Here is a 22,126-nt window from a genome sequence, read left to right on the forward strand (position 1 = left end):
CGGGGTCGGGCGGGGGGCGCCTCCGCCGGCGCGGGCGGCGCGGCCGGGATGGGACCCGGTTCCCGAGAGGGGATTGGACGCGGGGAGGGGACCGCGCGGGGGCCGGCTGGCGCGCTCCCCGCCCCCCCCCCCCGCGGGTGAGCCGAATCACAACTGTCACTCAGGGCCTGTGAGTCAGAAGGGATCGGATTACACGGTCCCTGAAACCGATGCCGGAGCTGCACGAGCGGGCGGGAGCGGGCAGGGGCAGCGCCACCGGCCCCGGCGCGCTCGCACACTCGCCCTCGCGCAGCCCCGCCGGCCCGGCCCGCCCGCCCCGCGCGCCCCGCGGCCGCCCGCGCCGCACCATGCCCGCCGAGGGCGCACCCCGCGCCCGGGCCCGCCGCTCGCCGTAGCCCGAGCCGCCCGCGGCCGCGCGGAGCCCGGAGCCGCCCGCCCCGCGCCCGGGACGCGGGTCTATGGGAAGTTCGGGGACTTGACAGCCGCCGCCGCCGCAGGTACGTCCCGCCCGAAGTTCTTTGTCTCGCGGGCCGGGCACCCTGCAGCCCGCTCCTGCGGCCGCGCCCGCCCCCGCCTCCGGGTGCAGAGGGGGTCCCCGAGCGCGGGGGCCGGGAGGAGCTGCGCACGGCTGTCAGAGGCGCCCACTTCGGGAGAGCCCCCGGGCGGCGTCGCAGCGAGCCCTCCCTCCTCCTCCCCCTCCTCCTCCTCCTCCTCCTCCTCGGGGCGCCCCTGTGCCCAGCGCCCGAGGCGGCCCGCGGCGGCGCGCCTCAGACGGACCCGAGGACCTCCCGTCCCGCAGGGGGACGAAGTTGGCGGCGGCGGCGGCGGCCCCCCGCGCCCCCGCGCCCCCGCGCCCCCCGCGCCCCGCGCCGCCCCCCTCGGGCCGGGGAGCCGGGTCCGCACGCAGCCCGCGCGGCCTCGGGAGGGCGGGGGTGCGGGGCGCGGATGCCGAGGGGCAAAGTGAAAGTTGGGCCGTCGGGGCAGGGGTTGGGAGGCTTTGATTTCTTTCCCTTTCCAGGCACAGCGCAAAAAAGAAAAGAGAAAGAAAAGCCAATAGAAAACAAAAGCACTAAAAGGCGTTAGGAGCTGCAGGGAGGGCGCGCGGGGGCGCGGGGCACCGTGGCCCGGTCCCGGCGGTTCGCCAGGCCGCGCGTCTGCAGAGCAGAGTGGGCAGGGACCGCTCCGCAGGGGACACTTACTTTCTGGAGTTGCAGAGGGGAAAACGGGCGGGAGGAAGTCGAGAGGGAATAAATATTTACCCCAAACTTGGAGAGTTTGTGAAGCGACTTTTAAGCAGATTGCCAGATGCCGAAGCGCCAGTGCACAGCCGAGCCTCGTATCCTTCCCTGAACTTTGTGCTCGGGTCGTGGGTCCTGCAGCTCCTGCAGGAGGTGCCCCCCCGCCCCCCGAGGAGGGGCCCGGGCGTGGGGGTGGGGGTGGGGGTGGGGGTGGGGGTGGGGGGCTGGCCCCGGGCGGCCCCCGCTGACCCCGCGTACTGAGAGGATGCAGGAGGCAGCGTCCTCACTATTCCTGCTGCCCCGACTTCTCCTACCCCGCGTAGATGCTGCTGGCCTTGGGTACAGTGCTTGTGGCCCTCTGCCAGTTTATATGTACATATATTTATGTAAAACATTTTCTCCCAGCTCTCTGCCAGCTGTTCCACATTTTCCAGCTGCCATTTCGGTTTGAAATGATGGACTGTCCGCATCTCCAAGTAAAAGAGCCCTTTAGTCAGAGGTCTGCAGGGCCGGCCGCTGTGCGAAGACCTGGGCAGTGCCACTAGCTGCACTGGTATTATTAGTTCTCCAAAAAACCACCTTCTGCCCTCCTTTTCCTCTCCTTGTCCCCAGCTGGTCTCTCTAGAGCACTCCTCTGGAAATTCACAATAAGGAGCCCCCCCGCCCCCCCCACCACACACACACCAAAATGTGATTTTGTACAAAATTTGGATGAGGCCGTTTTTGAGATCCCTGAGATGTGTGCCTGGTGGAAATAAATTAACTTTTGAAAAGAGTTCCAGCTTGAGTGCGTTGGGCATGGCTGGTGGGGGGCCTCCGCCGCGGCCAACTGAAATGATCTCATTTCAGGCAGGAACTATTCATCGTTTCCATGTTACACTTTTTACGTTGTTTGATGTCTTAGCACATTATAGGCTGAAATCTTCAAGAATTGGCCTAAAGTATTAATTTTGAGTATTTATGTAATTGTTCTGTAATTTGAATAGGTGCCTTATTGATGGATTCCTGTAATTATTTCATTTAGGTTTTAAATTAAAAATTAATAATAGCCTGACAGTTTCTTAATTACATGTGTCAAGATTATTTTGAAGGCAGAAAATGCTATGTTTTAAAGTAGTGAAACAACCTCAAAATCTCTTCATTTTTCCTAAAGCAGAACACCGGTTCAGTCGAGGGGCTGTATTAAAGCCATGGTGATTGGTCTTAACAATGTAAACTGTGTGAAGTATCTAAAGAATTTGTTTATGTTAGGAAATATTGGTCTTAATAACGTGGTACACGAACACTTTGGCCAGTTAGACTATAGTCAGACCTAAAACAAACATGAAATAACATTTAAATTAGTTGTAATAGCATACTCACGGGGAGAAGAGGGTTTATTTTATACTAAAAGCTATTTAATTAGAAACTCCCTGCCTAAGGGGAGATCCTTTCAGGGTATATAATTCTTAAAGTCAGCCTCGGGAAGCTTTGGTTTAAGATGCCTGAATGAGTCCAATGTGAGAGGTGTCTAGTGAAATTTCACACATGCAGAAGCACTTTACAAGGTATAGACTGCGTTATTATTCATAGGCTAGTTGGTCCAGCTTAGATACCCACCATTTCCCAGTACCTTTGACGTGCGTGTATTCCTTGATCGAGCCCTGATCCAAACACTCTTGCACTGTATGCCTAATTTGCAAAGGACTATAGACAGAAATGAGAAAATCCAGTACTGATGAAAAATGGCTCTGTTGAATTATTTCATTACTTATTTAATGAAAGAGTCATTAATTTATCAATTTGATGCCTGAGCCTAAAAGTTGGACTTTCCTTTGTTTCTTGGACCCTTTTCTTAATTACCTGCATGCTGCAAGGGTTTCAGACTTCCTCTGTGCTTAGGTCCTTCCCTGGATGTAAGGTATCCTGTTTGCTGAGGTTCCCCCTTCTCGCTCCCCCTGCCCCCCCCCCCCCCCCGCCCTTTTTTTTGAGGCTAGGGTTTGGGAGTTTAGGAAAGGAAACAATTTAATGATCATTGTTCCATGCACTCAACTTATATGGAGACGGTAATATGCTAAGAAAAACCAGTCTTGAAGGAAAAGTGAATCACTGAGTCATGAAATCCTCAAGAAAACCTTAGCAATGGAATGTTAATGCTTTTAGACTATAGTAGATTATCTTAAAAGTCAGACTTTTCTTCTTTATGCAATTGTTGTAAATCCCCAGCTAAAGAGTCCTTTGAAGGAGGTTTTAGTTTTGCTGGCATTCATATTCCATAGTCGGTCTGACTTGTTTTGGAAGATTCAAGAAATTTTCTGCCAACTTATATCATGAGGAGCAATCACAATGCTGAAATGACTAGAGAGGAAATGTGTGTTTGTGTGTGTGTGTGTGTGTGTATAAATTTAATTTGTTAAGCAAAATATTCCACTCTGATAATGACTTCAGGTTGTCTTTTCATTAAAGGCTAGTAGGGGAGGCTGCCCTTCACTTCATGTCATTTTTCCAGATGAAAATTGATTTGTTGGAGTTTCAAAGCAAATAAAGGGAGACAGAATAAACAACAACAGGGCAGGGGTACTGCTGCAAACTTTTTCAAGTACTTTCAGGGTATTTTTCATCTTTACTTTTATGTGATGGGCCTGTGAAATAGAGCTGTAGACTGGCGAAGACTTTAAATGAAATTTCACACTTTGATGATTTTTTTTAAACTTTGATATATTGACAGCAAAAGGAGCTGCAAAGCTTTTATATAACTTGAGCAGTAACGCCAAGCAGCAGTCAAACGTCTCTATGCATTTGTGTTTAACTGCAGAAGAAAAACATGTCCATGGGCAGTAGAGGTTCTTATCAACCCCCTAATCCCAGATCCCAGCAAACCTTGAGGGCATGCCTCAGATCTTGCTGAAATCACTGTAGACTCCCACAGTTTGCAGATTAAATATGCTATGTGTTCCTGGCTCCAACAACAGTTTTATGAGCTCACTAAGCTTCCTGTTTTAAGATCCTTTTCTTAAGTTTTTAGGAGCTGCTAAAGGCAATGCTGTCTGGAGTAAGTGGTGCTGTTAATTTAGAGACACTTTAGATATTTCATTTCGCTCTTTAAAAATTGCCCAAATTATCATTTGTAAATTGAAGGACTCGTTAGGCAGGGAAGAGGGAAGGGAGAGAGCCCTTTGAAAGAGATGGGATGTTAAACGTGAGCCTAAGTGCAAACTTCACGTGGTGTCTCAATTGTTCTAAGGCACTTTTTCCTTTGCCTTGCCTCTTAAAATTAGACTTTTTCCACTTGTAATTCGAAATGTACTATATTTTAGCGCCACACTTCTTGGTTACTCAGGTCCACTGTGAGGGTGTTTTTTTTTTTTTTTTTTTTTTTTAAAACGTGAAAGTGTTTTTTGTTCTGTGTGTGTATATTTCAACCGGACAGAATGTCCCAGAAAATCTATGGCTCTCTAAAGAAACTGAATGAACAAGCCATTACATAGTTAATAAGGTGGCATTGGAACATTCCAGCCCCCTCCTGAAAGGCAATATTGTGTTGAGGCGCCACATCTGCATGTGTAGTATCTATAGTTGTGTCCTCATAGATGGTGCTTTTGCATTTTGCATAAGAGTCATAATTACAAAAGAAAATACTTACATCATCGTCCAACAACATGTCATATAATTCCCAAGAGAACTCAGCCAATTTTGTGCTTAAAGGTTATTCAATGAATGAAATTGTGAAAGCCCATTTGTCAAAGTACTGCATGGTTCCTGTTAGTTTTCAAGCCTCAAATTCATTGTCTGCCCTGGCCCCACCATTAGTCATCACTGTATTAGTGCTGCCTTCAGGCCATGCTGCCCGGCACTTCTTCACACCATTAGAGCTTTGAAAGTGTACTCTGTCGACTTGTAGAATTACTGCTCTGATTTCCGCTTGGCTGGGTTTGAGGTAAGTCCCCTCCCTACCTTCTAGCTGACTGTAATCCTTGCTTTCTTTTAAAGCTTCTTTCCAGAGATTTAGGGGAGAACTTTCTTAAGGGCCCTGTTGGCATCATACTGTGGTTTTGTTGTGGCATGTACTGTACATATAAATTGTACCTGCAGTAAATTGGATTGATTGCTGGCCTGAAACAGCTTTGGGGCTTTTCTTTTCTTTTCTTTTTCTTTTTTTGATGGGAGGGGGCAACAGTATGTGTGTATGAGAGAGAGAGAGAGACTGAGAAAGGAGTATGTTTTAAATGTAAGCATTTGATTGTATTTATTTGAGTAATTTTTATGCCATAAAATTAAATAGTGGGAGACAAATGTAATTTCATTTAAATCTCTGGTGGGATACCTTCAGACTACAGTGTGGGCTCTTCCTTGCTTATTTTCATTTGCACATTTTTAGCTTTGGCTACTTTGACTTTTTTTGAAGATTGCATAAAATACCTAACCATATTCCAGAGTGCTTTACATTATAAACTGTTGGTTTTTTACAGCAAGGGACTGCATACTCACAATTTGGATGCAAGCTAACTCTCAAATTGCAGTAATGAAGGCATGAGATGGTTAAACCATATTATTGATTTCATTCTGTGATATTTTTAAAAAGAATAATTCAGTCTCGAGAGTTACCTGTGTGTAGAGAAACTTCAGCCAGCCTCCTAAGAATGAAGCCTTAATGAACTCAGAGGAACAGAAACGTGAATGGAGTGGCCAGAAGTGTGGACCAGGTCATGCACCTCAGAACAGCATCTGCTGTTTGAACTGTGGATGTTCAAATGCAATTCCATACCCAAGCATTACTGGTGGGGGGTGGGGGGGGGTGCGGTTTGGTACAGTTTGCATTGGCAGTTTTGTACATGATTGGGGGTGCGGGGGTGCACACGCGAATGATAAGCTGAAGAATTCAGTCTGTGAATCAGCAAAGTTTATAGGCTCAGTGGACCAGGAAATGATTTGTACTGAATAAGACTTAATTGACAATCCTTAATGTTTTTTGAAAATTTGCTTTTAAAATTGCAGTTAAGAGTCAGGAATCAAAAGCTTAAAAAATTGGGATGCTAAAAGCATGATGAACACATCACACACAAACAAAAAATACATTAAGTCCCTTTGGGATAGCTCTAGGTGATTTTGACACCTAACAGGTATTACTGGTCTAGTATTTGTGGTGGCTTAAAAGCAAATTACTATTCAGAGGACATGCACTCTTAAGCTTAATTGTAGAAACATCCATGATCTTAGGAACCAAAAGTTATGTTAAGTAATAATTTTTAAATTTAGGAATAATTTTTAAATTTAGGACTCTTTTTTCTTCCAAAAATGTGCGAAAATTTTTAATTCCCATAAATCTCAGGGAAGTGAGACAGGGAACACCTTGGATCAGATATGATGTTTTTGTGATCTATGTGGGTTTAAGGGAAACACCGTTTTCATGAGCTTGGCTGATCTATAGGCTGATCTCTGACTTATAGATCCCATTTTGTGTCTGAGGATGGTCTGTCTCCAGCAAACCCACACAGAAAGTGGGGGTGCCAGCTTGCTCTGCATTCTTACTCATTGTTAACGGCACCTGCTTCCTGCAAAGCCTAACCAAAGTATAGTGGATGGCTTTTCACAGTTTTGCAAAACTCAGAAACGGTAACAAATATTAAATACTACTTTATACTCCCCTGGAATGTTTCTTGTAAAGTCCTCCTGGCAGCAGAGAAAGTCAGAGTAGCTGGTGATCTTTTGTTTTAAATATGGAAGACAGAAAAGTAAAACTGGCACACAAAATGACATTTGCGATTTTAACCATAATAGCAGTGATTACTTCATGTCAAAAAAGCTTTTCAGTGGTTGAAGTTAAATAAGTGGGTTTCTTAAAAGTTGAGATGTCATTAATTTACTAAAGCCAAATTCACTTAATCCATAGCCAGGCAGTTATTTCCCCTTAGAGTAATTCCATTCCTTTTTAGAGTAATTCCATTTTGGGATGTCTATCATGAATACTGCTCTTCTGAGGTTAGGAGTCCCTGAAGTGTAGGGAAGGAAGGCTGAAAACAATAGCCAGCAGGTTTGGGGAACCCTCTAGGCTACCAGAGACCACGTGTAGCAACTTGAACACATAGGGGCTTGCTCATTTGCAGTCCATGTTTTAGGTTTTCCTAATTAAGGAAAAAGTCAAATCATGCAGAAAGGTAAAATAATCGTACATTTAAAAATACCGTAATTAAAAATTCATGAAGATTTCATTAAGAACTTATGAAGTAGAGCTTCTTTTCTTGCAGGAAAAGAAAGCAGTGCAGACAGGGAAGAGTGAGGAAAGAAAAAGAAATGGTTGGAGGGTCACAGGTTCTGCATATGTAATGGATTTGAAGTTCAGAAAGCAAGTTGGAGCCCAAGGAAACAGCCACGCTACAAACCTGCAAGAGGGTTTCTATAATGTGTTTCTATGAAACCCACTGAAACGTTCTAAATTCCCTAGATTTTGCTTGTTGACACCCAGACTTTTTTTGACTTCCAGAATTGATCTAAAGTTACAATCCGCATTCGTGGGTGCTTCTTGATTTCTTTTTTTCACTTCCCAAATGATTCGTTTTCATTGGAAACTGAGTTTTAATGCTAACAGGAAGGTATAGCTATTTAATAGGAATTTTGCCTAAACGTTTGCTCCAAGGGTAGCATCTTGAAGCAGCAGCAAATCTACTGGTAATAGAGTGTGAGAGAAATGTCACTCCTCAGTGATACAGGGGAGACCCCCTCAGAAATCCTCACACAGGCTGGTTCCTTTCTGGCTTTTTAAAACCTGAGCACATTAGGGAGATCATTCAGCTTATAAATATACAGGCAGGTGTAAGTAAATGTAATTTCTCTGGAGGAAAGCCTTATTCCACTTGAGCAATAGTTCCCTGAGCTGCACAGAATAATTTCTCACTTAAGGCCTAATCACGGTGCTGTTAAAAGCACCGCTCTGCCTACTGGAATGCCTTCTCTCTGCTCCCTCATTGGCAGGAGCTGTTTCAGCCTATCAGAAACGCATCAGGTTCCCAAATCAAGCTTTTAACTTAGGTTTTTTTTTTTTTTTTTTTGCATCTTTACATGCATTAAGGGGAAAAAAAATGGAAGAGAATTACTGCCCAGGTTCAGGCAACTTAAAAATAAACCAACTGGATTAGGGAAATAAATTAATCTGCCGTTCACAAAGGATGCATTATCAGTTTATAACTACTGTTTCATTTCACCTTAGATTAGAAGGTCGCTGTATACAGTTCAAACATCTGACCTGCTGGCTTTAGCACTGGTGCTTTCTTGAAATGATTTGAACGGTTTTAAGTGTTGAAGAAACCCTGTTTGTCTGTGGATCCCAGGTTTCACTGCAGAGAGACCTGCCAGGGGAAAGGCTGAGTTTTTGCACGTGTTCCCAGAACCGTCGATTTTTTTTTTTTTTCTTTCATGCTATTTACTACGTAAAGCCTCACGGTTGAACTTTGGAACTCCACGGAGCACCTCCCTCCCTGAGAGACAAGGAGATGTGTCTGCCCCTTAACCATTCGCGACACCTGAATCCACTTAGGGCGGCTGGTGGAGGAGCGACGTTTGGGGGCCAGGTTCACGGGCGGGGAGTTAGAAGCGTGCTGAGTGGAGCCCACCCCCATCGGCTCCGCGAAGGCCTCCGGGGCTCCCCCAAGGTTTTATTACCGCGAGGCACACCGGGGTGGGGGGGTGCGCTGCGGAGTACCTGGAAGGTTGCACCGCCCCGGGTCAGCTGGGGGAGCAGCTGTGCAGGAGAGCGGGGCTGCGGCACCGCCCGGGGCCCGCTGGGGGGACGGCTGCCTGCGCCGACCACGGTGACCTCGGGGGCGGCTGCACCGCGCGCCCCGACGCCCCGACTCTTAGCGGTTCACAAAGGATGAACCGGGAGCAGGGCTGGCCGGTGCCTCGGGTGCGCGGAGGGCGCGGGAGGTCGCCCCGGGGACGCGAGGCCCGCAGCCTGCAGAACTCTGACAACAATGGGGACTCGGCTTTGCAGGGATGAAAGTTCCATGCGGTTTGGTCTGTTTTTTTTTTTTTTTTTTCCATTGCATTTCTAAAATGCTAGGGCCGCTTGAGGCTTTCTGGGTGACAGTGCGCTCCCAAACCTAGGTGCCCCCTGCAAGGACTGTCAGATTGCATCTGTTGGATTCTTTTTTTTTTTTAAGATTTTATTCATTAGAGAGAGAGAGAGAGAGAGGCAGAAACACAGGCAGAGGGAGAAGCAGGCTGCATGCACGGAGCCCAACGTGGGACTCGATCCCGGGACCCCGGGGTCACGCCCTGGGCCGAAAGCAGGCGCTACACCGCTGGGCCGAAAGCAGGCGCTACACCGCTGGGCCAAACAGGGATCCCCGGATCTGTTGGATTCTTTAGCCTTCGCTTGGGCTTGGTCGAGGGGCTCCTGCAAGCTTCAGATGCTTTCTTCTGTAGGAGGTTGATGCAAGCGCAGATTTAGAATGCAGCGAGGAGAGGACCCACCTGCAGGCAGGTTGCTAGTGGGCGAAGGGTTAGGTTTAACATAAGATCTGGAATTAATTGTGCCCCCGGTTTAGGCCTCCGGAAAATTGCAAAAAAGGTTCTGGGACAGTTGCGGGGATGGGGGGAAAAGCGATGAGTGCTTTCAGGAAGCAATTTTTACCCTTCCATTTACCTATGCAGCTTCAAGCTTTAGCAGGTCTGCACGAGGAGACTTGGCCTTGGTTGCATCCCCCCTACCCCCCCCCCCCCATACTCAAGCTGCTGGAACTCCCAATATCAGCTACAAATATATAAATATATTTTTCAAAAGGCAAGGGCCTTGCCGACAAATCTTGCATGTGGTGTTGCAAGTGGTGGAAGGGGCTGAGGAACAGTGTGGAGTTCTAAGAAGAGGAACTGAGGTCGGGGGTGGAGGAAAGTCACCTTTCATTCATATCTAAAAACCAGTGGCATGTTTTCCTCAGAGAAAAATCTTTGAAGTGAAGCAGAACTGAAAAGTTTTCCGTGCAACTTATGTTCTAAATACATTAGGCTTGATCACTTAAGAAATTCCAGGTTTTAAAAATAGTACGGTGGGCCCCTGTTGTGGTTGTGTGTGTGTTTTAAGATTCCATGAGGAATCTTTCCTGGTCACTTCTGTACCTGTCGCCTTCATGTATCAAATCAGGACTGAGTTTCTAAACTCAGCTCCATGTCCCGTGAAGATAACTGCCTGCACAGGCCCTTGCCTGCTAACTCTTCATGCCTAGTTTTGATGAGGTGTGAGAGCCTAGAATGTTAAAACTCTCCCCTTTCTAACTGACAGGGACAAAGTTGTGTTTTTATCAGTAAAATAAGCTGATATAATTTATAGGGATATACAGGAAGCAGATGTCTTAGCTTGGCAAGTTGCCATTTTTACAGCCCTGTTCCAAGCATAAACCACACTTTTAAATAATTAGTTACTAACTAATGAGATCCAAAAATAAGTTGTCAAAATACAAGAAGGGGATAGATTCTTGAGTGACCAAGGGCCCGGTTTTTTAAAAAACCATTTCGAACAGGGGGAGGGGGTAGGAATTAGTATTCTCTAAAACCATTAATTAGTGCAATTTTAGTCCGTGCCTGGGGCTTTACCTCTCCTCACGTGAGCCTCTCTCTCTGGTGATGAGTATTTGGAGGGTTTATTGCTTTGTTAAAACACAGTCCTTTGCTTGGGGGAAAAACCAACAACTCCACAAAACCCAAGTTTGTCAGGGAACTTTGGTGACTTGTCACCTCACTACTGTTAATTAGCTCCCTGAAACTTCTTAGCCAGGAAGGGATCCCATCTCTTTTTCTTTTTTCTGGTCCATTGGCTTGTTTCCATGAGCAGCTTTAACTTAGCAAAGTCCATCCAAATTTGACCAATAAAACCGTATGTGGGTTTTGAGGGAAACAATGGTAGTAAATGCCTGTTTATCCAAAATGGTTGCGAATGGAGTGTTTTGGTTAAATATTCCTGTTAAAGCTGTTAGTTTTTGTATAAAGTGTCAGTTTTCAAAGAGATACGGGATGTAAAAGAAAAGATGTGTAGCTAAATCGGTGGTGACTAACACTGTAGACACCGCAGAACTGTCCTGGTCACTGGGTCATCTCAGGATCGTTTATTTACTCAGTGAACATTCTTATGTCTGAGACGCTAGGAAGATGTAGCTGGTGCTTGTCTTCATGGAGCTTAGGATCTGGGGGGTGGGGGTGGGGGTGGGGGGAGATGGCCATGAGGCCTTTCAGTAAAGATCCCGAAAGAGGATTTATTATTGTGATGGGTGCTGGGAAAGGCTCATGGCAGGCTGTTGAAATTCAGTACTCTGGGGTGCCATTCATTTATTACTTCATCAGGTCAGCAAACACTTAAATGGGTTTATCTGTTGCACTGGATACATACGGGTCGGCAGAAATGTGTGGAACAGTTTTCTGCAAGCCCTGGTGAGCCTGATGATCACCAATGCTGGCCAAAATAAAGGATCCGTGTGCTACCTCGGAGACATCAGGGACTGGAGCTGGGAATCGGAATGTCTTGCAGGCACTGTCGCCAGGCTGATCCAGGTGGCTCTCTGTACCACCTTGGGAGTCAGTGCCCTGGATTGGGTTGAACTCTTCTTGTGGCCTACTTGAAAAGATGGGTATCTACGTCAGTTCTGGGGAGGGGAGCATTCCAAAAAATTAGAATCGTTCTGAGATTGTTAGAGCAAAAAGAGACTGTCGAAAAATCTCTCCTTCAGGGATTCTCTGTCTGGGTTCAGGGAAGATCTTGGAGGGCTTGTGATCCCTTACAAATCAAATGTACACTCTTCGGTGTGTGTTTCAGGGTATTTTTCTGGGAGGGGGATCCATAACTTTCAATGTAATCTTAAAGAGGACTGTACCCAGGGCACCTGGGTGGCTCAGTGGCTGAGCATGTGCCTTTGGCTCAGGGTGTGATCCTGGGGTCGGGGATCGAGTCCCACGTCGGGCTCCCTGCATGGAGCCTGCTTCTCCCTCTGCCTCTCTCTCTCTCTCTCTCTGTGTGTGTGTGTCTCTCATGAATAAATAAATGAAATCTTAAAAAAAAAAAAAAAGAGAGAGTACTGTACCCACCTTCCCCCAAGGTTCAGTCCCAAGTCCCAGGTTGTGATGTGTCCTTGGCAGATGAGGAAATGAACGTGGGGTGACTCCGGGGGGCGCCATTCCAGTAGTAGCCTCTACAGAGGCTCTGGCCTCTGGACTAGCGCCTGGTAACAGCCCAGAGAAAGGAAGTTCTGCAGCTCCTTGGCCGAGGTACTTTGTTAGGCCTCTTTGATGGATGTTTCTGAATTTGGAGTGGATCTCACAATTGATATGTAAATTTAGCTCAATGCTGCTTCCCTCCCCCCCCTTTTTTATTCTAGAAAAGCTGTTCTTAAATAACTTGTGTGTTTTACAATGAATGGCAGTGGATAATCAAGGGGAAAGAATGGAAGTTTAGCAGAAGAGGTGGTGCTCTAGTGCCCTGCAGCCTCTGGATCTTAAGCTTTTCTAGTTACTTCAATTCCAGATCAAGGGGAGAATTTCTCATACAATAAAGAAAGAACTTGCAATTGCCTTGCAAATTTGAGTTAAGGATGACTAAAAAGATTTCAAGGTATCTTAGCCCTTTTAGAGGGTTAAGCAGTTGCTTATTTTATTTCACTAATCGTGGTTTTGATTGAACGTGGTGGTGCCTGCTACATGTGGAACTTGGGCAGATGACTTGATAGAAGAAATGCCCACCACGAGTGTTGCAATCTAGGCAGCTTGTGGAAAACATGCTGGAGAGGACACTTGTCATCTTTTCTTATATTATTTATAGATGCAGCTCATGACTGAAAAAGAAAAACCACAAAAACAAACAAGAACCAAAGAGAGGAAAATTGATGATGAGTTAGGACAATTATCACATGAATGAAGCCAGTGAAAGAGGACCAACTGCGCCTTTAACCGGGTTTTAGTATTCCTAAAGGGGTCCTAATGATTTTTTGACTTCTCCTGTGGGATCCAGAGCATGTTGTTCTGTTGCCTTTGTTGGTTTTAAAAATGCAGCACAAATCAATGGAAACGTCCTCATGTTTTAAGAAAGCTTAAAGAGTACAGTTTACCTCAGTGAATTAGGATGGGGGGGCAGTATTGCAATTCAGATACCTTGGCCCAAATTACCCTCTGCTTCTCAACTTTTGAGTAGGGCTTGGTTTTGAGAAGTGGTCATGCTCTCTAAAACCTCTGATTAATACTTAAAAACCTTCCCCTTCTTTGGAAAGTTGTCACAATGCCCCTTCCTTATATGTGTCCACCTGAAGACACATTTGTAGATGTGGCATAAAAAAAAAAGTAATGTGACATTTGAGTTTCACACCGTAAACACAGCTAAAAATTGAGATCTTTAGATCCCACTTAATAAGAAATGCTCAGTAGGAATTTGGAGGAAAGTCTCACATTATGGATGGTGCCCTCCTTTCGCCTTTGGCAGATGTAGACAGAATTTGACTGGCTTGGTATTACCACTTGGAGGTATTTTTTCCAGAAAATTTGTGGGCAGGGGTTTTCCAGATTTTGAACCCACTGAAACCCTAGGCACGTCCTCAAGGGACAGGTGAAGTGGGTTTTCAAGTGAGATTTTTTCCCCCCACTCTTCCTGGAAGCTGATGGCACCATTGTTTTGTTTTAGGCGTTTCTGGTAGCAGAGAGCTGAAGTAATGAGAAAGCATCATGGAGGCCCAGAACCACAGCTCCACGACCACTGAGAAGAAGAAAGTGGACACTTCCATAGTGAAATGCTCCTCGAGAACAGATGTCAGCGAGAAAGCGGTGGCCTCCAGCACCACTTCCAATGGTGAGCAGCCACTGGGATCCCCAGCAGCCAAGCCTACAGTCATTTCCATGTTCTCTGCATTCCTTGTGCATTGAACATTTGCACCTGGACCAGGGTTTATTCCTTTAGAGGCTAAAGAAAGCAAAAGGAGGTGGAGAGCGAGGTGGTGGGGGGTGGTTTGCGGGATGGGCAGGCTTTAGTAATCTCTATTTTGGCACTGAAACTACATGTTTTCTTCCAAATTTCCTAATTTGAGATGTAAATGTGATAGGTTATTTATTATAGGAAGTTCCTGTTGTGGCATTTTGGAAATCATCTTGATTAGTCTGGCAGGAGTTCAAAATACTTTGCATTTCACATGGAAAGTCTACACTAGTTGGAATAATTAGTTATTGGTTATTACAAAAGACACAAAAGTTGCCTTGTCAAGATGTGGTGAGAGGATCCCCCCACCTCCCCGCCAATTCTATGTAGTTCATTCAAAAGGATTTTAAAAGTCGTTAATGGTTGGACGTCAAGGTAACACTGGTGTCTGAGATGCAGGTTTTGCTGTTGGCTTATAAAAATGGATTTAATTGTGTTCACAGATGACACATAGTTGCTGTTTCTGTGCGCTGTATTTTTAAATATATTTTAAGCGCAATGTCGAGAGGCATTTTAATGCAACCATGGAGCACTGCAAACAAATTCTGGAGCCCCCCCCCACCCCGCTCTGGAAAAAAACAGACCGAATAGGTTAATGGTGACCGCTTCCTTTTCCCACTTATATACTCTTTGGGCATTTGGTGCCTTTGCTTTTTGTGGGTTTTGTGGCCTCCCCAGATGCCCCGCATTGCACTCCACTTTTCCATTTTTCTGTGTGCCCTTGAGAAGAATGAGCTGGTCTTTTCTCCTGCTTTTTGGGCACTGCAGATCTGGGCACATTGACTTGCATGGGCCAACCCTAGGGGATTTTATTTTATTTCATTTCATTTTATTATTTTTTCCAAGAAAGATCTTAGTAGATTGATCTACAATTTTTTTTTGGTGGGGGGATTACTTTGGAAGGTGACTGCTGCTCAGATCTTTAGACTCTGAAGGGGGAGATCCAGTAAACAAAGCTGCACCTTCCTTCCTGACTGTGGCACCATCTGAGTGGACACCAAGGAGCCTGGCCCCTGCTCCCTGTACCCATTCCTGTCCACGGCTCTCCTTCCTGGATGTCACGGGTGTGCGTGGCCTGCTTGGCTGGGCCACAGGAGGGGCCGGCGTTAAATCTGCTGCTAAGGAGTCCAGTTTTGAATTGGTCCTTAGGGACATATATTTATGTCTGAGTTAAAATAATGAATTTACATACATAGGGAAATTTGTCCGTATTTCTCCGTTTATTTGTGGTATTTAAAGTCAGGACTGGATCTTATTTTGATTGAGCTGGATATTTGTGTTATGCATCCAGTGTGGTTACAGAAGACTTGTTTTTCTCCTTAAAAAACATCATGTGACCCTTGTTTCTTTCCTAAGTCAGACAAATTTTCTTATTTCAGAAATAGAATTAAAAAAAAAAGAAATAGAATCAGTAGGTGCAGGGTGAGTTGTTCCATCGTTTTAAATCGTGATTGTGTAGGAATAAGCTCTTTCTGGGCATCATGCTTGGTGAAACCTCAACCTTTGGTTATCTTTACAGCTTGGGTGTGCAGGAGTGTGTGAGGGTGTGCGGAAGCGCGTGGGCATGTGTGCGCGTGAGTGTCAAGGAGCGTGCACGTGGGTGTGTGAGAATAGGTGAGAAGGAGCAGGAGTTGGCAGATGAGCCGCAGCGCGTGGACCTTCAGTGAGGCACCGTCCTTTGAGAATTTGAGCAGTGACACACGCATGGTCGGTCTGTCTGTCCATCTATCCGTGTGATCGTGCTGCTGTTCCCGCCTCTCCCACACGTGCCCGGCAGGGTTTCGGAGCCACTGTGTTGGGCTTGAGCCACACTGGCCACGAGTTCCTCTCGTGAACCTGTTTAGGGTGATTAAGAGCAGCACTAACCGAACCAGCCCGGTGGGAGCCCAGCAGCCGCTCAAGAACATTAGCCAGGGAAGGAGCCGTCGGGGGTCACCGACTTGGTACCAGCGTCCGAAGTCATCACAGGTCCTGAACCAACGCCACTGGCTTCCTGCCCCGTCGGCCTGCATCCTGGAAGCTTCCCGGACGGGTGTAAAACCTGTCCTGTGGGGGGCAAATGCTCATTAGTCGGGTTTGCAGGGCGCAGGCCCCAGGGAGAGCTGTCCTGGTAATCCTGCCAGCTCTGACTGTTTTGCCAGTGTTCCTCTCTCTTTTAAGGGCTTTAGTAACTTTTTATCTTTATTAACTTTAATCTTTTTATCTTGGGATAATAGAAAGGCCCAACCAGGTAAAAGCAAAAAATGGAAGTGGCGTTTGTATGCATGGATTGCAATTCTGGAAGGTTCCAGGAAAACCAGAAGACAAATTTAAAGACAGGAACAAAACCCTTTTTTTTGTGATTGCTTTGAGTAAGCAATGGTAATAATTATAGGTAAGATCCTTTTCCCGGGCTCCTCTGCGCGTTTTACCTCCCTAGTTCAGAGCCTCTTTGTAGCCCCAGGATCGTGCTCTGGGGGCTGGAATGACCCAGCCTCTTTTTTGTTCTGCACGCTCCTACCTGGTCTCACGCTTCCCTCCACACTTAGCTGTGGTCATGCAGCCAGTCCGGGGGCTTTGGTCTGGGTTTGGTTTGGGTTTTAGAGGTCATGGGGCTGCTTGCGTGCTGTGTACGTGCTGGCAGGTGGCTGTCATTGCCATGGTCATTTGTTCTTTCCTCTGCTCTGCCTCCTTTTCTCTCTTTTCTCTTTGCAAACATTTCAGAGGCGTCAGATACCTGCACTGAAGCCATTCACAAAAAAGAACTTAAAATCATTTGGATCCTACCATAGACAGTAGTGAATGCTGCCGTCCAGGGGTGTTCTTGCGCTTTCTTTACCAGGCTCTGAAATTCAGGGATTTGTCAATGGACGGTGAGAGATCAGTTTAGCATCAAGGACCACACTGATGTCGTAGGTGCCTTTTTTTTCCCCTCTCCTCTACATTTCATGATTAAAATAAAATAAAACAAGCAAACAAAAAAGTTTTGTTTTTGGTGCTGTTAGGTTGACTTAATTAACTTTTCCAGCCATTATGTGCTACAATTTGCGCCCGATTGTGAGCCTTCCAGCCAGACCACGCACATTCCACTGCATGTCCTTACAGATCTGTTTTCTTAGTTTTCTCAGCTGAGTATCTCGTCCTAGCAGAGCATTCATCCAGAGTTTTGTTTAAACACACACATTCACACAACCCAAATGTATGGTTCAAAACCTGAACAGCCTTCCAAATGAGCATTTGACTCTTAACACTGAAATTTGAAATGACCCAAGTGGAAAACTGTCCTGAGTCTCGAATGGGGGGCCGGGGGGGGAGACAATCCACATTTGATTTTTGTAGCATTTAAGAACTGGTTTCAACACACAGAGCGTTTGGTATTCTTACCCAGGAACCACAATGTGTGTTTCACGTGCCACAGTTGGATTTTAAGCTTTCAGGGTTATTTAGTAAACGCAAATGACAGAAGAAAAGACTTTTCAGTTCTCTGAATTTTTGTTGACGGCAATTGTGAGTGAAGGATTATTTTTGGCATCTAATATATTGCACATATACAGCGAACGCTCGCATATTAGGAACCATTGTTTACTTAAAAACCTCCAAATGTGTTAATGTGTTAGCGCCACGATAAAATTCCTGAATAGTCTGTTTGTTGCTGGTATGGATTCATCGCTTTCGAAGCTGCATGTTATGTTTTGTAAATAGTAAATGGTTTTTAATCCAAATATTCCAGTGTTTTAAACGTTATCCTTATCCTGTAACATTTCCTTCCAAGACTTGCAAGTACTGACTTTTCAGTTTGAAGTGTTTTATGTCATTTTTGGCCCATGATGATTTTTTTTTTTAAAGGAGTAATCTGATATCTCTTATTAACCTACTACTCTGCTTTAAAAAAAAAGAAAGAAAAAAGTCACTAATAATGAACGTATGTAGGCCGTGGTCTTGGAGATCTTTTATTGGCTCTGATGGTTATTGGGAACATACCTTAAGTGATAGAAAGCAGATATTATTATCCTCATGGTGATGCAATGTGAAACCAAAATTGATAGATTAAATAATGGAGAGGAAGTTCTCTGTTCACTCTTGTTTCTTTAAAAAGGAAGGGCTTGGTTCTCTGCTTAAAAACAAAAACAAAGCCCCTCTTAAAAGTCTGTAAGGGGAGAGTGTTGTGGTCTGCAAATATGAAAGGAGATAACTTTTTTTAACTTTAACCTTTGGTTGCTCCCTGGCCTTGGGATTTTCTTTCCAGCTCTCCAATAACCCATCAGCACATCATGGTAGCGGTTGGTCTCCTGGCTGGGCGTAAGGTGGCTCATTCAGTTTTGTTGGCGATTTAGAATTCATTGGCTCTTCTCCACCATGAGCTCTTGTCGCCTTGACTTTTTTTTTTTTTAAGAGTAAGAGACGATGTACTTAATTCTGCTCAGAAGCAGGTAAGTGCTTTGTGCCATATAGACAGTAGATTGTAAGTTTTAGGTTTCCTGTGCCTTTAGATGTTTAAGTCCCCCCCTCCACCCGCCTTTTCTTTCTTGGACACAGTTTGTTTCCTAGCACATGACAGATGGATAGGAAGGGCTGTCAGATAAAATGGATTTCAAATTACAGGACGTTGGTTCGGAAAACCCACCAGGTTTTGTGATGTGAAGGCTTGGACTCAGTTCTGGCACCAGGACTAGACTAGATGTGTGAGTGCAGGCAAATTAATTTCTCAAAGTCTCAGTTTCCTCATCTGTTTAGCGAGAAAGTAATGAGACCCACTTCACGGGATCCTTAGGGGATTAAGTGAGGCAGAGCCTGTACCCTTCTATAAGCACCACACGCAAGTCCTAAGAGCTGAGCAACGTCAGCACTCGTTATGGGACACATGGATGAATTAAATGTCATGAATCCAAAACAAAAGGATTGTGTTTTCTTGAAAATATACATAGGTTTTGAAATTAAAGGAAAAATGTTTGGTAAAAGTAATTTTGAATTTGCTGGACTCTGAAAAGTAGTTCAAGATGTTTCGCAAATCCTGAATGTGACCAAGTTTGCGCATCTTAAGGAGGGATGGATTAACAGACTTTGTAACTTTCTGCTGAATGCCTTCTTAAGCCAGAAAATTGGGAAAATAATTTTGGGAAAATTTATTTTGATTTTTTTTTGAAGACTACCACTGATTATGTGGCTTAGCAAAAGAAACAGCATGCCCATGTCATTTTCCTTGGTTCTTTTTTCTGGGGCAAAGTGTTCCTTATTTATGGGGTGGTTTGTGTTGTATTAGAGTTAGATTTTATGCTTTTTAAAGGAGTGCCCACCTTTTTAAACCGAGTAACTAATGATGGATAATCTGATTCTCAGAAGAGCCCTGGCTCTCTCGTGCTCCACACTCGTGCGTCCCTGCACCCGGCAACCTCTGATTCTTATTTTGGCTGAGTATATCACCTTTCCTGCAGTCACCCAGGCTTGAAACCGCACCGTCACCTCTGACCCCTCCGTCTCTCCTGCTTCCCACATCCTACCAGTTTTGAAGTCCTGATAGATTTTCCTCTGTGATTATTCACCCCCGTGTCCCTTCAGGCCACCCTACTGTGCTGTGCTATTTAAAACCTACTCCCTCATGCCTAGACAGTTAAAGTAACCTTCTATCCAATCACCTTGCCTTTGGTCTCCGCTCTTCTCATTTGTGGGACTCCTTCCTGCCAAATTAATCTTTTTATGGTTCTGCTTATGCCACGCCCCTCCTCTCGAACCCTCCATGGTTCCCAGCTACGTATAGAAGACCGTTCAAGATCCTTTGAGTAACATTTAGGTATCTTCTGAAATCTGACCTCAGTCTGACTTTCCAGTCTGATGTGACGCTACCATACTTTCCCATCTGTAACCCATATTTTCGCTAAATTGAAGGGCTCTTTGCTTTCATTTATGTTGCTCTGCCATAGAATGAATGTAAATTCTTCTCAAATGGGGCTGTGTCCTCAGTCTCTTTCTCTCCATAAGGCCTTGTGTCCTTTGGGAACTACCTAGTAGCACTTGGGTGTTTGTTTTGTTTTGTTTTTGGTATTGTATTTATTATTTTCATTAAAAGGTTCTATTTTAGAGGGGTTTTAGTTTTACAGGGAAATTGAGCAGAAAGTACAGAGAGTTCCCGTACACCCCCTCACCTCCTAGATTCCCCTATAATTAACATCTTACATGAGGGTGGTACATTTGTTAAAACCGATGAACCAATATTGGCACCCTGTTATTAACTAAAGTCCGAAGTTTTCATTAGGTTCCACTCCTTGTGTTGTACGTTTGGCAGGCTCGGACAAATGTATAATGACGCGTAGCCACCATGACGGTATCGTACACAATAGTGTCACTGCCCTAAAAATCCTCTGTGTTGCACTCATCTCTCTCCTCTCCATAATACTTAATTTTTACCTTTTAGTTAAACCTTTTTTTTTTAATTTAAATTTTTGTTGGTTAACACACAGTGCCGCCGTATTGGCTTCAGGAGTAGAATGCAGTGATTCATCACTTACATATAGCACCTGGTACTCATCACAACAGGTGCCCTCCGTCATGCCCATCCCCCATCCTGCTCATCCCCCACCCACCTCCCTCCATCAACCCTCAGTGTGTTCTCTGTTGTTGAGAGTCTCTTATGGCTTGTTTCCCCACCCTTTCCCCCCATTCCCCTATGTTCATCTGTTCTATTTCTTAAATTCCACACATGAGATCCTATGGTATCTGTCTTTCGCTGATTGACGTATTTCACCCGGCATAATACTGTCCAGCTCAATTCACGTTGTTGCAAATGGCTTCGTTCATTTTGGTGGCTAATACCGCTTCATTCTTTTTGATGGCTGAGTGATATTCCACTGTGTGTGTGTGGGTGTGTGCACACGTGCATGTGTGTGTATACACACCACATCTTCTTTATCCGTTCGTTAGTCAATGGACATTTGGGCTTTCTCCAGTTTGGCTATTGTTGATAATGCTGCTATGAACATCAGGGTGCATGTAGCCCTGCACATGTGTATTTTTGTATCTTTTGGGTAAATACCTAGCAGTGCAACTGCTGGGTTGCAGAGTAGCTCTATTTTTAACGTCTTGAGGAGCCTTCATACTGTTCCCCACAGTGGCTGTGCCCGTTTGCATTCCCACCAACAGTGCAGGAGGACTCCCCTTTCTCTGCATCCTCACCATCACCCATTGTTTCCTGTGTTGTTAATTTTAGCCATCCTGGCTAAAATTTTCTCAGTTAAAATTTTTTGAAAATAGCACCTGGTTTGTCCTCCCACTCTCCAGCCCACCTCATTGTCCTGTGCTGGGAGGTCTGCAGCAGATACTGAGGGGGCCTGCATGGTGCACAAGCATGCCAGGACTTAAGGCCACTCCACAGGGCTGAGGCATGCATGGACCACCTCAGCTGTGTTAATACCTGGGTTTGAATCCCAGCTCTGCTGCTTCATTGCTGTGTGATCTTGGGCCAGTTGCTTAACATCGCTGAGGCTGCCACAGTGACTACCCAACGTGTCAGCTGTTATCAGCAATAAGCTCTTCTGAGTAAAAGTTGGCAGGATTTCATTCACGGACACATTTCATCTCGTTGTTTCAGCACAATGTTATTTGGAAATAATCTAGGAGTGGGTAAAGTGTAATCTGGGCAAGAGAATTAGAGGGTACTAGTTTGCACAAGAACTCTTAAAATGTGGTCCTCAGGACCTAGCTTAACGGACAAAAAGGAGATGACCGGAGCTGGGATCAGCAAGCTACGTCCATCACTGGTCCTGAAATTGGCCCACGTTTGGATTTAACTAATCAAATGCTTTCAGGGTCTGCTTCTCATTCATAAATATTCATTCAAATTATGGGATGAAATCAGTGATTCTGTGCTAATGGGCTTCCCTGAGAGCAGGGCTCCTTTTTCCTGTGTGTATAGCTCTCAGACTTCTCTAAAAGGACAGTTCTTGGGCACTCAGATAAATGAGGAATGAACATCAAACCCGTCTTGCCACGGCCTTCCCAA

At 45.4% G+C, this 22,126-nt stretch overlaps 1 protein-coding gene across 3 annotated transcripts in view; it reads left to right on the top strand.

Annotated features, from left to right (window-relative positions):
• The first annotated feature begins 211 nt into the window (after positions 1-211).
• GLI3 (GLI family zinc finger 3) overlaps positions 212-22,126 on the top strand; it is a 270,176-nt gene continuing 248,261 nt past the window's right edge. For 2 of the 3 annotated variants that reach the window (XM_049096343.1, XM_049096344.1), the window contains exon 1: positions 13,898-14,031. Coding sequence is in view for 1 of the 3 variants with exons in the window: in XM_049096345.1 (XP_048952302.1) it covers positions 13,908-14,031 (124 nt within the window). In the remaining 2 variants the exon portion in view is untranslated. Of the gene's footprint in view, positions 498-13,866; positions 14,032-22,126 lie in introns of those variants that run through there. The other variant, XM_049096345.1, reaches the window with a different exon arrangement.

The sequence above is a fragment of the Canis lupus genome, chromosome 18, assembly GCF_003254725.2.
Source record: "Canis lupus dingo isolate Sandy chromosome 18, ASM325472v2, whole genome shotgun sequence".
NCBI classification, from domain to species: Eukaryota; Metazoa; Chordata; class Mammalia; order Carnivora; family Canidae; genus Canis; species Canis lupus.